The sequence below is a fragment of the Neofelis nebulosa genome, chromosome 12, assembly GCF_028018385.1.
Source record: "Neofelis nebulosa isolate mNeoNeb1 chromosome 12, mNeoNeb1.pri, whole genome shotgun sequence".
In the NCBI taxonomy this organism is placed as follows: Eukaryota; Metazoa; Chordata; class Mammalia; order Carnivora; family Felidae; genus Neofelis; species Neofelis nebulosa.
The window spans coordinates 76526288-76543774 of NC_080793.1; the positions used below are offsets into that span (position 1 = coordinate 76526288).

The 17487-nt window shown below is 36.3% G+C and overlaps 1 protein-coding gene across 4 annotated transcripts in view; it reads right to left on the reverse strand.

Annotated features, from left to right (window-relative positions):
• Window positions 1–17487, reverse strand: part of VPS13A (vacuolar protein sorting 13 homolog A) — a 253825-nt gene that overhangs the window by 123984 nt on the left and 112354 nt on the right. For all 4 annotated transcript variants that reach the window (XM_058695652.1, XM_058695655.1, XM_058695653.1 and 1 more), the window contains 7 exons: window positions 17222–17301; window positions 16434–16493; window positions 15815–15968; window positions 14979–15095; window positions 14798–14901; window positions 5465–5632; window positions 2788–3092 (listed from right to left, as the gene is read on the reverse strand). In XM_058695652.1, the coding sequence (XP_058551635.1) occupies window positions 2788–3092; window positions 5465–5632; window positions 14798–14901; window positions 14979–15095; window positions 15815–15968; window positions 16434–16493; window positions 17222–17301 (988 nt within the window). The remainder of the gene's footprint in view (window positions 1–2787; window positions 3093–5464; window positions 5633–14797; window positions 14902–14978; window positions 15096–15814; window positions 15969–16433; window positions 16494–17221; window positions 17302–17487) is intronic.

Below are 17487 nucleotides of genomic sequence, written 5' to 3' on the forward strand. Positions count from 1 at the left end.
AGTATTTAGTGCAATTCTATATATTTTAGTATTTTAGTAGTACCTCTAATGTTATGATGTCTCCATTCCCCACCTCAAAATCAATGTATACAAACTGACATCTTTATAATATTAGATCTAGGAAAATATTCTCTCCACATTTATTCAAGATTTCTTCCTGGCCATGGGTTAAGGTCTACAACTTTCCTTATAGAAGTAATGTAAGTATCTTTGTAAAAATTTTACATTGCGATTAGTAGCTTTGCAACAAAATGATTTCAACACAGGTTGTCACAAAAATAAAATACTTATTTGTCTTTATGTGCTTTTCTATGAAGCTGAAACCAAACTGAATTTCCAAATATCAAGAACTTGAAAATCATTTCAGGGAAAACCTGTAACTGTATAACTGAGTAATTCTATTTCTAGAAATTCATCTGCAGGAAATGAATTATCCTAACGACATGAGTAGGATGTCATGATAGGAATAATTGTAACGTTATTTATAACAGCAAAAAACCTCACAATCAAATTAACTTTTAAACAATAGGCAACTAATTTTTAACAGAATAAAATGAAGTATTCTGAAATAATTTTGTACTCAAAATAATATGGAAAAATATTTATAGCATACTGTTAAGGGAAAAAATGTATTTACGATGCAAAATATATAATTCTTCTTTTACTTAACATATATGTGCAGAAATAATGAACTAGAAGAAACATACCAAACTACTAATAGTACTTATCTCTGGGTGGTCATATTTTTCTGTTCATCCTAATACCATTTTATGTTATGTCTTCAGTAAAAAGTTAACTCATTTTTGGACATAAAAATAAATATTTTTAATGCTCTAAAGATATTTAGTAAACTCTTTTCAAAGCAGATAATCTATTTGTAATATAGATTCACACCTGATTTACATGTACCATTTCTTGAAATCAGGCAAGATGTGATTTTCGATATTCTCTTTTAGTAAATTTAGACTTTTATACAGTTTAAAAGTTAACGAGCCATCTGAAGTTTAAAGTGTCTCTATGTATCTATAGCCTATTATTAAAATAAAAGTCTCTCACCTCAATATTTCCCTGTGATTTTTGAATTCCCTGGGCTTGGCCGAACAAATCTACATTTTCCAATGTCTTCACTAAATGTATCACTGTAACCGAAACCTGGCTTTCCATGGAGCTCTATTAAATAGGGGCCAATTTTTCTCCAACATCCTATTCATCTCAGCATTAAAAGACAGAAGTCATTTTCCTTAGTTTGTAACGATACTCAATTCTCACTCCTATCCTTTTAAGAATATCATCATCCAGACTTACCACTTTCTACTCTTGCTTTCCTGTATCAACTAGTCAGTGCTTATTTTTGAAGACTTTAAGATTGATGAATTTCCAGTTTATAAACCTCTCTCTACATTCTTTTACTCTTTATGTACCCTCTTATCTTTGATTTCTTCTGTCTCCATTATCCATCAACATGACTCTCAATATTTAAAAATCCTGTCCCACTTTAGTCACACCTGCTTGTTAAAAATTCAGTCTTGCCTGAATCCGACACCAAATATCAAGTACTACATGAAAAAAACTATCGTGTACTCTTTAATTCATGGTTAACAATGTCAACAGAGTCCTCAACATTGTCTCAACATATCTTCCTGGAATGCCTCCCATCTCTCTGCCTGCCATTTCTTAGTCTCTTTTGAGAAATATATATGCCTTGTGTATTGGCATTCATCAGGATTCTGTCCCGTATGTCCCACTCTACAAACTATGTGATATCACTTGTTCAGTGACATTAATAGATAGCTAAATATTACTAAGGACACCCAAATCTGGAAGTCCAAACACTCTCCTAAAATCTACACACATACGTTCAAGTGCCTTCCAATCTTTTTCTATAGATCTCTATACCAAAGTCAGACAGCAACTTCCAAGTTACTTTACCCACTAGAGAACTCAATGTCTCCACTCAACTGTTTTTTCTGCATTGTTCTATCTTATCTCGGTGAACTGCATTATTACCAAATAACAAATTTTGTAAGCCTGCAATCTGGAGTCAAATTTCTCTCCTCAAACTCTGACATCCATTCAATAATCTCTTACTATATATTCTACTTTTTAAATTTCTCTTAACTGGCTAGTTCTCCACTACCTCACTTCCCTACGCTAGACAGCAACACATATAATTCTTATGGAAATCACACCAGTAGTTAGTAAACCACTCTTTCAACCTCTAGTGTTGTCTCCTTTTGACCTGTTTTCTACAACCCTTCTAAAATCTAAGTGTGATCCCATTTTTGTGCATCAGCTCATTACTTTCATTAAAGAACAGCTACCTTGACAATGAAGTAGAAACTGTTTATTCATCCTTTGTAAAGATCGTGTATTATAATACGTCTTGTTCCCAGAAGAGTGCCCAGGATACACGAGGTGCTTAAATTTCTCCTTCCATCCAACATGAAATAATATAAACCGAATTTATCACACTGCCTGAAACAACTCATCCCCTTCACCAAAAAAAACTCACAAAAAAACATTTAAAAATGATTTTCAAGACACAGAACATCAGACAACAGTCATTCCTGAGAGATAAATTGTTTAGTCTTCCTGGTTACCTAAGGAGCATTTTTCAAATACTATGTAGGTTTTCAAAAAACTTGCGCAAGAGAAATTCTCAAAATTAGTATAGTTATAATAAAATAAAATCTCCCTGTAGACAGAAGACTCCGGATACCAAAACCTCTCATGTCAAAAGTCTGAAAAAGACTGCATTCTCCACAAATGTACCTAAGAAAAGCTTACCTGTATAGTCGCATTTCACTCAGCCTTATTGTTATCAAATCAATAATGGGTGGGGGGTTGCTCTGGCTCTCTGTTATTATATGGAATGTATTTGTCATTGTAATTAGTCCAAAATCAGCAACAAAAACATTTTCAGAAACTGGAGACTGTGGGATGACCACCACTGGGGCTTTGATGTTAACATCCAATGACATTCTAGAACTCCTCTGTGCCAGTTCTTTTACACCAGTGGCCGCCATTCCTGCTGCCTGAACAGTAGCCTCAGCCAAAGCTTGTTTAGCTGCTTGAAAATTATCTATAAAAGCCTAAAAGGTAACAGAATTATATTATTAAGGTTACCATTAATGAATGTTAATGTTAAATGCATACTGATATTGATGATCGTACTTCCGTGAGAAAAATTTTTTCTCGGTACAACCAAGCATTCTTTTATCCAAGTCTGGTTATCTGTACTAAATCTCAATATTCTCCACTGAAAACTGAGAAACAGTAAGATACAGATACAGAAACACAATAAAACAACAAAAATTTTGTCCTGGGAAAAAAGTTAACATGTAGATATTGCAAGGTTTCAGTGATACCTATTACCCTTATTAACATACTTTCCCTAATGGCTAAGCAATCACACTGTATTCTCCTATACAACCTCAAAGGACAGACAGCTTATTTAAGTTTGTAAACTACAAAGTAACTTGAAAAGTAATAAAATGTCAAGAACTCTGTAGTTTTTGAATTCCGACCTCTAGAAAAAATATTTCAGTGACATAAAATGTATCTAGAATTATACCTAATTTCCAAACAATTTGTTTTCAGTAGTTGTTTCCAAACAATTTATTTTCAGTAATTTTTTTTAAACAGAACGGTTTTTTTTAGCTTATTTATTTTGAGAGAGGCAGAGCCAGGGTGCACAGGGGAGGGGCAGAGAGCAAGGGAGACAGAGAATCCCAAGCAGGCTCTTCACTGCCAGTGCAGACATTGAAGCAGGGCTCGAACTAAGGAAACCAAGATCATAACCTGATGCTGAAACCAAGAGTGGGACACTCAACCAAGGCACCCAGGCACCCGTATTTTCAGTAATTTAAGACTAAAAGGCCATCACAACAGGGCTCAGGGACATAATGAGGCTGAGTTATAAAGATAAATTAGAGGGGCTCCTGGGTGGCCCAGTCAGTTAAGCACCCAACTCTTGATTTCGGCTTAGGTCATGATCTCATGGTTCTTGAGAGACCAAGCCCCGCGCTGGGTTCTGTGCTGACCGTGTGGAGCCTGCTCAGGATTCTCTCTTTCTCTCTCTCTCTGTCCCTCCCTTGCTTGTGTCCTTTCTAACTAAATAAACTAACAAACTTAAAAAATAAATCAGAAAAAAAAAATTAGAACAGGAATGCTTGTTCATATTTACTAATTGAGTATGAAAACACACTACAAGCTACAGGAAAAATTGCACTGTAATCTCAAAAAGATCACAGGGGTGCCTGGGTGGCTTAATCACTTGAGTGTCTGACTTTGGCTCAGGTCACGATCTCATGGTTCGTGGGTTTGAGCCCATGTCAGGCTATGTGCTGACAGTGCAAGAGGCTGCTTGGGATTCTGTGTCTCCCTCTTTATCTCTGCCCCTCCCCAACTTTAATTCTCTCTTTCTCAAAAATAGATATTTAATCAAAAAAAGGTGCACTTGGGTGGCTCAGTGCATCCCACTCTTGATTTCAGCTCAGATCATGATCTCACGATGTGTGTGTTCGAGCTCATAGGGCTCTGAGTTGACCGACTAGGATTCTCTGTCTCCTCTCTCTCTGCCTCTCCCCCACTCATGCTCACTCTTACTCTCAAAAATAAGTAAACTTTAAAAAAATTTTAAAAAGATCACAAAAATAGTAACATTTATTTAGAATCAGGTAATTACGTAGTTTATACACCAAGATTTAAAGACAACATTTTTTAAAAAGTGAATACTGAAGTCCTAAAGACAGGTATGATAACAGGAAAAAAAAACCATGAAAAACAGAAAAAGAAATCAAACATCATACGGTGGTATCATATAGAGATTCATTCTAAAGCCTTTACACCCCAGATAGAACACGCAATAGAAAACATAATTTCCATAATGATTACTTACATGAGACCAAAACAAACTTCATAGAGTTTTTTTTTTTTTTAATTAATTTATTTTGAAAGAGAGAGAGGCAGAGAGAGAATGGGAGAAAAAGAATCCCAAGCAGGTTCCACCCTGTCAGCACAGAGCCCACCAAGGGGCTCAAACCCACCAACTGTGAGATCCTGACCTGAGCCAAAATCAATAGTTGGATGCTTAACTGACTAAGCCACTTAGGCATCCTTATATTTAGTATTTTTATTTAGAGTTGGAAGTCAGGTAAAACAAAGACTTAAACCGATTATGTATGAAGAATTCAATTAACACATATAACAAATCCATGTATGGTATACGTACGTATATTTAACACATTAATACGTATGCTTGAATTAACTGCACTATTCCCATATGAAAATGATATTATATAAATAAAACACTATGAATTTCAGCACTGATAAAAGATACCCAGAAAATTCTGAAAAATCAGGGGAAAAAAATCAAGTGAGGAATTACTGCTCTTCACCTAACACACAGCAAATAACTTCCTAATAGTAAGAAAAAAATTAAAAAATCGATTAGTATACTTACCAATATAGAACGTAGAAATTTTGTGACAAAAACTACTTCAATGCAACCAACAGTTAAAGTAACTTGAACATCAACCACGTTCATATCTGTGTATGCAGAACCAGCAGTTGCGTCCACAAAAGAAACCATTTTGAAGCTGAAAACTTCTTTTCCAGTGATGTAAACGGCCTTAATGAGAGAAAATCCAACTATCAAAATCCACTTTTGAAATGTGTTTTCAGTACAAAAGTAAAGCACAAAATAACAAAATATACACACATATTTTGAAAATCTTTCAAGTATTCAAGCCAAGTACAAATAAAACAGTAATTCTAACACCTCTATTGGAACCTACACTGCAAGATTTTTTCAATGTGGTGGTGGCAGCTCCCTTTGTGGGCCATGAAACCAACATAGTAGGTCTTCCCAACATTTTTTTTAGTGGGGAAAACAGAAGAAAAATGATCAGATCATACGAACATTCTCATTTAGTGTGTATATTTGGGTACTGAGAGTTGCCCAATGAACATACTCTTTGGTCACTGTAAAACGTATGAAAGACGCTGTACCTCTACAACTTAATGAAAACTACTTCTATTTTAAATATGTCAACGGGTTTTCCAGATCCTTCAAAAAGTCTCCTCCTATATTTCTCTTCCTAATTTGTTTGTGACGGGTCATCTCAACTGCTGAACAAGACTTACATACAGCAGTTTATTTACTTAAAATTTTTTTTTTAATGTTTATTTATTTTTGATAGAGAGACAGAGCACAAGTGAGAGAGGGGCAGGGAGAGAGGGACACACAGAATCCGAAGCAGGCTCCAGGCTCTGAGCCGTCAGCAAAGAGCCTGATGCGGGGCTCGAACTTGTCAACTGCGAGATCATGACCTGAGCCAAAGTCCGATGCTTAACCAACTAAGCTACCCAGGCGCCCCTACATACAGCAGTATGCTCTGCAATACTAGCGAAATCTCAAGCTCTGCAATACTAGCGAAAAATGGTGGAGAAAACAGCGCATGTGAATTGTCAAAAAAATTTTGTAAGCTGGACGTATCACCAACTAAACTTAGTTTATAGCTTTCCTGACCCTTCTAAATGCTGGAAGGTAGAAAGCTGAAGAGCCATCAACAAGCAAATGAATTCCAACATGGTACAAAGAAAACTTCAGGAACCAAAGATATTAAGGACCTCTGAAGGCTGAGGCGCAAGATGAGGCTGAACAAAGTCTACTGGAATTCTGCTTCTGCCCTGAATGTACAATGCTGGGCAGAGGTCCACTCCAAACCTTGGCAACAACAATAGCAGCAGCAGCAGCAAAAACAACAAAGAACGAGATGACCTATAAAAATCACAACTGTGCTTAAAACCACTAGAAATCTGAGGCTACAAGCCAACGAAGCAACCCAAAATGTAAGGATAAAACAGCCCAGAAACAAAATTCCCCGTCCTCAGCACAAGATATAGCTGAAAGAATCTGAAGCAGTGGGTATAATGAAGGCAATCATATTAAACAAGAACACTCAAAGCCAATTCAACTCTCCATTAAATTGACTCAACCTCCATGCTAACTGCCTGGCAGAAAAAAAGACCCATTATCAGACATAAATACTATTCATTTCAGTATCTACTGTTCCATACATGATCTCTTACACTCAGTCAATAACTAAGATACACTGCAAAAAGCAAGGAAAAATAAAACCCATCAGGTGACATAGAAATCAAGAGAATCAGGTTTGCTCATAACACAAATATTGGAAATTTCACCCAGTGAATTTTAAGTTCCTATGATTAATATGGTAAATGCTTCTAGTAGAAAAAGTGGAAAATATGCAAGAACAGATGAATATCACCAAAGAAACAGATGAAGAAATGAGAATCTAAGAAAATATTAAAGATTAAAAAAAAAAAACAAACAGTAACAGAGATGAAGAATACCTTCAATGGGTTAATAAATAGATTCAAAAGAACTAAGAATAAAAATCAGTCAACAGTTAAGCTATAAAAATAGCTTAACAGGGGCACCTGGGCAGCTCAGTCAGTTAAAGTATCCCACTCTTAATTTGGGCTCAGGTCATGATCTCACAGTTCATGAAATCAAGACCTGTGTAAGGCTCTGCACAAAGCCTGCTTGGGTTTCTCTCTCTCCCTCTCTCTGTCCCTTCCCCATGCTCTCAAAATAAATAAAGAAACATTAAAAAAAAAATAGCTTAACAGAAATTATCCAAACTAAAACAGGGGAAAAGAAGGGGAAAAAGTTGAACAGATGATTCAAAGGTTGTGAGACAATATCTAACAAGAATCTAGAAAGAATTTTTGGAATCCAAGAGGAGGAAGTACAAGGAGCAGATGAATAAGGGAGAGGAGGGGGAGGACAGAGAGAGAGAGAGAGAGAGAGACAAAGGAACTATTTGAAAAGGTAATGAAAAATAATGTAGACATATCCAAGACGCTCAGAAAACCCCAAAATCAAAACACACTTACATATTCCTAGAAGCACCATACACAAATCCTGAAAGAAGTCAGATAAAAATGAGAAATATGTATAAAGGAGCAAAGATACATTGATGACTTCTCATCAACACCATGTCTAAGAAAGAATGCTGGAGCTACATCTTTAAGAGTTTGAAATGGCGGGGGGGGGGGGGGGGGGGCGGGAATCCTGTCATCACAGAATTCTATACCCAGCAAAAACTTCAAATGGGAAATGAAAATGAAATGAAAGTGGGTTCTTTTCCAGTTCTCATTCCTCCTTGTGCCCCAAAGCTGAGAGAATTCATTACCAGCAAACTTGCACTATAAGAAATGAGTAGAAACAAAACAACAAGAAACTTGAAGCTACATGAAGAAATTAATTCCAGAAATGGCTAGAATGAAGATAAAAAGAGCTTAAAAAAAAAACTGCTCTAAAGAAAATTGACTAAACCAAAATCAGTACATATGTATTATAGATTTTCAGCATACACAATATCAAAACATATTACAGTAATACCATGAAAGACAATAAATAGTTAGGGGTTGATAGTACTATTGTAAGGTATACTATACATGAAGCAGTCAAACATTATTGGAAAGTAGACTATGATTGAAATTATGAATCGTAAACCCAAGGGAAACTGTAAAATCAATGACAATCCAAAATCAGGTTAAATGTGGGGAGACAATACAATTAACAGAATAAAACAACTAGAAAACAAAACAATTAGAGAGAGAGCAAATTTTAAAGTTTATTATTTGAGAGAGCAGAGGGGAGAGGGGAAGAGAGGGAGCGAAGTCCAAACAGGATCAACGCTGTTAGCTCAATCCCATGACTGTGAGATGATGACCTGAGCTGAAATCAAAAGTCAGACGTTCAACTGACTGAGCCACCTAGGCACCCCAAGCGATAACAAATTTTAAACCAACTATATCATAATTGGATTTTTTAATGGCCTAAACACAATTTAGAAGTCAGAGATTGTCAGGCTGGATAAAAAAGCAAGATTGAAATATATGATGCCTCTAAAACACTCACTTTAAGTATAAAGACATGGACTAAAAGCTAAGACATAGAAAAAGATATACCATGCAAACACTAATCATAGAAATCTGGAGTAGCTATATTACTACCAAAGCAAACTTCAAATTAAGGGTAATTACCGGGTTAAAGAGAGGTATTACATAACACAAAGGTTCAATTCACCAAGGAAGTATAAAAGCTCTATGTAGAAGATCTCTGAAACAATGAAGCAAAAACTGAGGTAACCGAAAGGAGAAACAGACCAAGCCGCAGTTGAAACTTCAACAACAGAAAATCAGTAGCTTGTAGAATTCTATCAACCAACCTAGTGCTCTGACATTTGTGGAACATTCAACCCAGCAACACCCAAACATACACATTAATCTCAAGTATACTTGGAACATTCACCAAAGTTGATGTTTTATGGTCCATAAAACAAACACCAACATGCTTAAAAGAACTAAAAAAGCTTTGGCTTAAGAGGGCTATTTAAGCTGGAAATCAGTAACAATAAGAGATCTGAAAGGAATCTCAAATATTTGGAGGTAAGAGGTGGGGAGTTAGGATGGAGAAGTAGGGGGACGGGGATTCCCCTCATCCCTTAAACACAGCTGTATGGAGGTCAGATCACTTGCAACACCCAGGAAATCTGGGCAGAAAGATTTCCACAGGTGGAGGGAGACAGCCTGGTGGATTCTGGGTGCGTGTATGTGAACTGGGACAGAGGAAACAGAGGAGGCATACAGGGGAGGGAACCCCCTCTGTGGAGAGATAAAAGGGAAAGCCAGAGAGGCTGTGGAATTGTGGTACTGACAAGGTAAAAAATCTCTCCGTGCAACTGTCGTATGGACAAGGTAAAAAAACTCTCTCCGGACCACGGACTGAGGAACAAGAATTACAGAGAGTGCCAGTTTCTATTTTGCAACAGCTTTAGGAGCTGAAGATCAGTTTTCAAAAGTGCTTGACTTTCTGCAGACTGAAGCTGCGGCGTGCACGTGCCCAGGGTGGGGGTGGGGGGTGGGGAGGCCAAGGGAACCAGGCCTGGGGCCGGGTAGCGATCCCAGAGGCGCACCGGGAGAGACAGTCCCCCTCCTCCAATACTGTGGGAAAAGAGTTTACTGCCTCCCCAAAGACAAAAGACCCTGTAGGCACCAGCCAGAGGCCTTCTATCAGCAGGGCGGAGTGGGGCTACACCAGAACAGGGTCCGTAGGGTGCAGGGCCCTCTAAGACATTGGGTTTTGAATCCCAGCTGAGCACCTCTGGCACTGGAGACTGTGGAGCAGGGCAAGCCCACCTCTGGCGCCACTACGTGAGGGCTGCCTGAGCGGTGTGGCTTGAGACCCCTGTCTGGGGAGGAGAGATTGGGGTGTCGCCATTTTTCCCCCATCACCAACAAGATAGGGCTTCAGAGAGCAGCACCGGGGCCCCCAGTGGAGGTGGGACCCGCCTACACCAAACCCTCCCCCTCTCCGTGCCCGGCAACTGCGCATCTACCTAAGCAGAACGGACACTGACCAAAGCAGAGGGCCTCTCTTCCAGACCAGCACAGCCATGGGTCTCAGGCACCAACAGACAACTGTTTTGTGGTTTTGTCTGTTTGTTTTTCTTTTCCTTTTTTCTTTTCTTTTCTCTTCTCTTTTCCTTTTGGAATCAGGTTCATAGTTTGAGTTGGTTTTTGGTCAATTCTTATTTTTTATATATATATAATTTTTTGTTTAATCAGGCATTTTTACTCTTTTCTCTTTATACCTTTTCTAGATCTCCTTCTTTATTTTCCTTTCTCTCTCCTTGAATTAAGCCTTACAGCTTTTTTGATTCTCCGCTTAAGTCTTTTTTTTTTTCCACCCCTTTCATTTTTCTCTTTATATGGGATCAGACTCCCCCCTCCTTTCCTTTTTTCCAGGGTTACTCCAGCAAACAATTCAAAGCACACCTGGTGGAAGGTCCCAACACTCCACAGATACAAGCAAGGAGGAGCTCTGCAGTGGACTGACCAGTAGGATAGAGCAGCCAAAACGCAATCACAGAGCGCACGCTCCACACTCCAAAAGCACTTCTGAAGGGCCAGGCCCTGGACAGTGTACGACACCTTTTTAATATAGTACTACTTGCAGGTGCAGGACACATAACAAGCTATTAAAACACATAAAAGACAGAAACCTAGCCAAAATGATGACACGGAAGAATTTTCCTCAAAAGGAGATCCAGGAAGAAACGTCAGCCAGAGAATTGCTCCAAACAGATATAAACAATATATCCGAACAAGAATTTAGAATAACAGTCGTCAAGACTAATAGCTGGGCTTGAAAAAAGCACAGAAGACAGCAGAGGCTCTACTGCTGCAGAGATCCAAGACCTAAGAAGTAGTCATGATGAACGAAGAAATGCTATAAACGAGATGCAAAATAAACTAGGTACAGTGACAGCAATTATGGAAGGAGAGAACAGAATAGGTGAAACAGAAAATAAAATTATGGAAAATGATGAAGCTCAACAAAAAGAAGGGAAGGAAATCAAAACGTCTGGAGGTTAAACAACATATTTCTAAATAAACCATGGGTAAAGGAGAAAGTTGCAGGACAAAATAGAAAATATTTTGAATTGAATAAAAATAAACATATCAAAATTTCTAAGATACAACTAAAGCAGTGCTTAAAGGAAAATGTATAGCATTAACTGCCTGCATTAGAAAAATGTCAAATCAGTAACCTAAGTTTCTACCTTAAGAAACTAGGAAAAGAAGAAATTAAATCCAAAGCGAGAAGGAAGAACATTTAAAAAAAAAAAAAAAAGAGAGAGAAGACATAAAAAAAATTTAAATAAACAACACTCAATTGAACCAAAAGCTGATTCTTTGAAAAGAATGGATAAATCTCTAGTTAGACTGCTGAAGAGAAAATCAGAAAAGACAAAAATTAAAATCTCATATGCTAAGACAGAATCAGAATAAAAAGGTTATATACTGTAGTATTCCGTTTATTCAACATTCTGGAAATGGCAAAACAGTGACTCCTAGGTGCTAGGGTGGGGAGAAGGGATAACTACAAAGGGCAGGAGTAACCTTTGGGAGGTGGTAGATATAATCTATTATCCTTAAGATGTTGGAAATTACATAGCTGTAGGTGTTCAACAAAAATCAAGGAACTATGTGCACTAAAAAGGCTAAATTTTACTGAATATAAAGTAAACCTGACTTCAAAAAGAAAAAAAAATAGGGGCGGGGGGGGAAACCAGTGAAGAATTCTATAAAAGGATTACTGAGGCCCTTTACGACCTCCCAAATGTGCCCAGCAGCTTGCTGCCACAAACCTTTTATAGTTGCTACTTCCTCTACATGGAACGCTCTTTCCACATTGACAACTGATTCAGATTTCACTCTGATGTTCAGAACAGGATTTCCTGATAATCCTAAAATGTTATTAGAATCTATCATATTATCCTACTTCATTGGTTTTCAAAGTACTTATTCTCCCTAACATAATTTCCTATTATTTACTATTTATTATTTACCCCAGGAAACAGACTTTGCATGTTTTGCTGACTATAATATTCCAAATATTATTAATAAAAATACAGAATATCTTCCACAAGTCACCTGAGTGACCTTGTGACTATTCCCCTAAAGCCCAAAAGAAAAGAATTTTGTTTAAGACAGAGTTTAGAGTAGAGAGGATATGGCATAGGACACCAGGTGCAGAAAAGGGGTAAATAAAACTAAAAATTTTAAGCAAAAGATTTTAAGCAAAAATCTGTAAACTGAAGAGGTCCCCAACATTCTTCAACCATTCTGGCTCCCAGAATTTAGACTGTTAGGCTTGTACTTACAGTACTTTTCTCAAAGGAAACTGACGTAAGAGGAATAAAAGCCTTCACTCTCAGTTTTTGAGGCGATAAAATTACTCTATCAGTGCCTCATCCACTCATGTCTATCTGTCTAAATCCAACGATTAGAAATACTTATGTACCTACCATTCATAATAAGCAATAATAATAATAATTAATAATTAAGGGAATAATTCTTGTAAACATTCACTTTTGAAACATTCTTCTATAAAGAAGACATAAGAAATTTACAATGAGATCTTATTTCATAAGAAAGTCAGATCAGCTAGAATCCCTTTCAGATTCTATGTTAGTTATGATACACAAAATTAACGGTCAACTATACAATGGTTCTCCGGTAAACAGAGGATGATGCTCCAGGACAGATTCAAAGAGTCTGAAAACTCCAGGTATCCTTTACCCAACTGCCCAAAAAGCTAAGAAGCTAAATACATTATTATACCCAAAACCCACTCAGGGCACAATAATTAGGAAACTCTGATCTGAGGCAAATAGTTGACCCTCTGCTTCCTAAACATGTGGAGAGTTACTGAACCAAGGCGGTTTATTTAAAAATCACGTACAGTACGGGTCGCCTGGGTGGCTAAGATGGTTAAGCGCTGAATTTGAGGTCAGGTCATGATCTCATGGTTCATGGGTTCAAGCCCCGCATTGGGCTGTTAACAGCTCAGAACCTGGAGCCTGTTTCAGATTCTGTGTCTCCCTCTCTTTCTGCCCCTCCCCCACTCACACACACTCGCTCTCTCTCTCTCTCTTAAAAATAAACATTAAAACATTTTTTTAAAAAATTAGAAGTAAAATAAAAATCCTGTACACTAGAGTCAAAGTGAAAGAATAGCAAGGGGAAATGGGGTGGGGCAAGAAGAAAGAAAGAAACTTTTCAGTTTGTAGCTTACGTTGAATTTTTAACCTCACAGATGCATTAGTTATAAAATTAAAAAGAAAAAAAGTAAGTAACTTGGATTATATTATCAGTTTCATTACTAATTATTTGTATGACTTTCAGTAGATGCCTTTATTTATGTGAGCTGTACTTTCTACACAGGGCAAATAAAACCAATAATCTTAAATGTGTTAGTACTTTGTTTTTTGGTTTTTGTTTTTGTTTTTTTTTAATAAAAGCAAAAGTAATACATTAAACCATGGCTTCTAGAAGATTTCTTGTTCCTTATTACTATGGACCACGCACCTTTGATGCTCTGGCACTCTTGTTATTTCACACTAGCAAGCCATAATAAGGAAATATAAAGAGTAAGGATTTTCATTTAACATAAAAATCAGGTCATCACTGTATCTCATTGGTGTTATTGCCACATTTTCCTTTCACACTCCAGACTCCGACTTCCTGACTCAAGAAGTAACTCAGCCTTTTCTGACCCTACTACTTGATGTTCTCTTCACTCCCTTAAATACACCATCCTACCTATACGCTCCACTGTTCAACAATGACCTGTCCAACTCGACAATGGTAACTGGTCCAAGAACTTTACCATCTCACACCCAGTACTAACACCTGTCCCTTCAACCACTAGCCATAGGGTTCAAAGAACTCTGTTAACATTGTGAACAGCTATACCATAGTAAGCACCCATGAAAATAAACTTAAATAATTTCATCTGCTCAGTCTGACTTCATATCCACTGCTGTTGAAATCTGAAATGCATCACAAGATTCACAGTATTTGAAGAGAAGAGCAAAAAGAAAAAAAAAAAATTGAAAAAGGCATTTACTAATTGCCCTTCCCCAGTCTCCAACTATGTTTCAGAGTATTATATAAACTTCTTTATGAGATACTTAATCCTCATTTTACAAATAAAAAGAATCTGAGATTAGGTCACACAACCACTAGGGAACAGAGCTAAAATACAAACCCAATTAGGCCTAACTCCAAAACCTGTCAACTTAATAAGCCACATTGCTAAAATGCTGACAACTAATTTATACCTATGACCAACCTGAAAGGACACTCGTATTTAATGATGTACTATTATTTAAGAGAAACAAGTCCATACCTTTTTGTATAAAGCTGTTTTATCAGAATCCAAGACAATTATATTCCTTAGCTTTGCATTTATTTCAGTGGCTGAAGTCCTCATTATTATCTCAGAATCAAGCCCTAAGGGAATAAAAGGATGAATGAATGGCTTTTCTTTCATTTCATAGTTCTCATTTTTTTTTCTGAAATTTTATTACCTTCAATCTTAATTTCAGAAATGTTACGTTTCTGATCTTGAATAAAGATCTGTAAACAAGATAATTCTGCCAAAATCTGCAAGGTAATAATATCTTCGTTCTTGGGTAGTTTTAAAGCTGAAAAAAAAAAAAAAAAAAAGTAAAACATAAGGAAAAACTTTTAGTAGTTACCTCACTACCCTTATACAGTAATTGAAGTATAAGATAAATTAATAATACTAGAGGAAAACCTGATTTTCCATTCAATTGAAATTAAGATGTTCCCTACTAAATTAGGAATTCTAAAAAAACAATCAAACCTAATGAAAACAAAGCCAAACAAATCAAACAGACACAACCAAAAACTATTCCTAGATGAGACTAACAATTTAGTTTCATCCTGGATGACACGAAAAAAAATTGTAGTTGCAAAATCATGAATCATTTGAGACACAATGATTATGAGGTGGTATTTGTCATGGTCAAACCTGCAACTTTTCATTGCTTAAAAAATAGGTGCTTAAAAAATACAGTCTGATAGGATTCAAATTTTCTTAGTTCTAAATTTCTAATCCAAAATTATGATATTAAATGCATGAATTTTAATTCAAATACTACTACTATATGATATTTGACTAAAAAGAGTGACATGATAAATAAAAACCGCATTTTCTTCACTGGTAAATAGTTTCTTTTGCTGTTATTTTCTAAAATTTACCTGGTACATAATAATCTTTCTAGATGCTAATTTAAGCAACAGAATTCTGGAGCCAATATTATATATAAGAAAACAAAGAAAAAGCTAAAATTTATTGATCTACATGGTAAAAAACCTTGAAGCTGAATTTCAAACGTACACATTTTTTTAATGACCTCTCCTTTGTCTTCAGTCTCCGCAACAGACACAGAGGCTCGTTTTTCTTCTAGTTGTGGGAGTACGTTATTAAAATAGTTTATTGTATTCAGAAGTGCTTCAGTATGTAAATGAATATCCAAAGAGGAAAAATTCACCTAAAGAACAAAGCTGATTTTAGCAACAGGTCAATAAATATCTGTTTGTTGCTCAGTATAAGGCACTATAATTTGTGGTAATAAGAATAAAATTCATGGGGCACCTGGATGGCTCAGTTGGTTAAGCTTTCAACTTTGACTTGGTTTCTGATCTCGCAGTTCATGAATTCGAGCCTGGCTTCGGGCTTTGCGCTGACAGCTCAGAGCCTGGAGCCTACTTTCCGTTCTGTGTTTCCCTTGCTCTCTGCCCCTCCCCCGCTAGTGTCTGCGCACGTGCACGCACTCACACACTCTCTCTTTCTCTCTCTCTCTCAAAAATATTAAATATATCTAAAAAAGGAATAAAATTCATAATATTCCATTTTTATCCTCAAGGATTATACAGTTCTAGTTATAAAACAATTTCCATAATATAGTTACTTAGAAATACAGTATCTAATTAAAAAATAAATTGTTCATTCATACCTTAATTAGTTGCACAACATTGTTATAAGTACTTTTCAAATTAGGTAGGTTCTTTTCTGCCTAACCAAAGAGAAAAAAGCAAATCCATTAGTATCTTATGAAGACATATGTACATACAATTTTAACTAAGGTTCTTCCTAATTCTTCCCCTTTGTGAAAAAATTTGTGATAGAATTGTCTACCAAGTATCCAAATACTGTGCATGATATCTTTAGATCTGGAATGCTTTTGTCAAAAAAAGGCTATTTAACAATGCATAAACACCACCACAAACCCTAAAATATCTCCATCAATAGTAAAAAAAAGTCTTAAAAGTGGTAAAATACTCTATCAGCATTGTTATTATAAAGTAATTATTAAATTAATGTGGCACTTACATAAAAATAGGTCAATGAAAACGCGGAATAAATCTTAAGTAGACCACAGTACATATAAAAACTTAATAAATGATGAAATCAAATGAAAGCCTCATCTCATATTGTATAGCATATTAAATTCCATCAAGATTAAAAAGTTTGTTTTTGTTTTGTTTTGTGTTTTTGGTTATCTGATGGAGGGGAAAAAGTCAAACTTCATGTCATTTCTACTTAGAACACAGGCCTGTTATTTTTCTATACGAAATGTTTAGAAACTAAAGGATGACAAATCAAGAAAAGCTTAAAGTTGTAGGAATTTTAGAAATCACGTTATAATGAAGATTAAACGAAACCTACCTAAATTTACAAAACTTGATTACAACATTTCAGAAGCACACTCACCACAGCAAGCATACAAATGGAAGTGCTTACCTTCACATACTCCAGTGTTAGCAGATCTTCCATCGTATTATCCAGTGTTGTAATCAAATAAACTGGTTTCTTGTTTTCATCTAAAAATAATGTTTTAAATTACTCTTTCACAGAAAAACTTACGGAAAGTCAATACCAGCAACATTAATAAAATAGAACTGGAAAAGAAGAATTTCCTGTGGCAGTTCTGAGCCTTCAATTCTGTCTTACCCAAGTCAGATCCCTCCTCCTTTATTTTAAACTCTAAAGCTGTAGTTTCTCCCAAT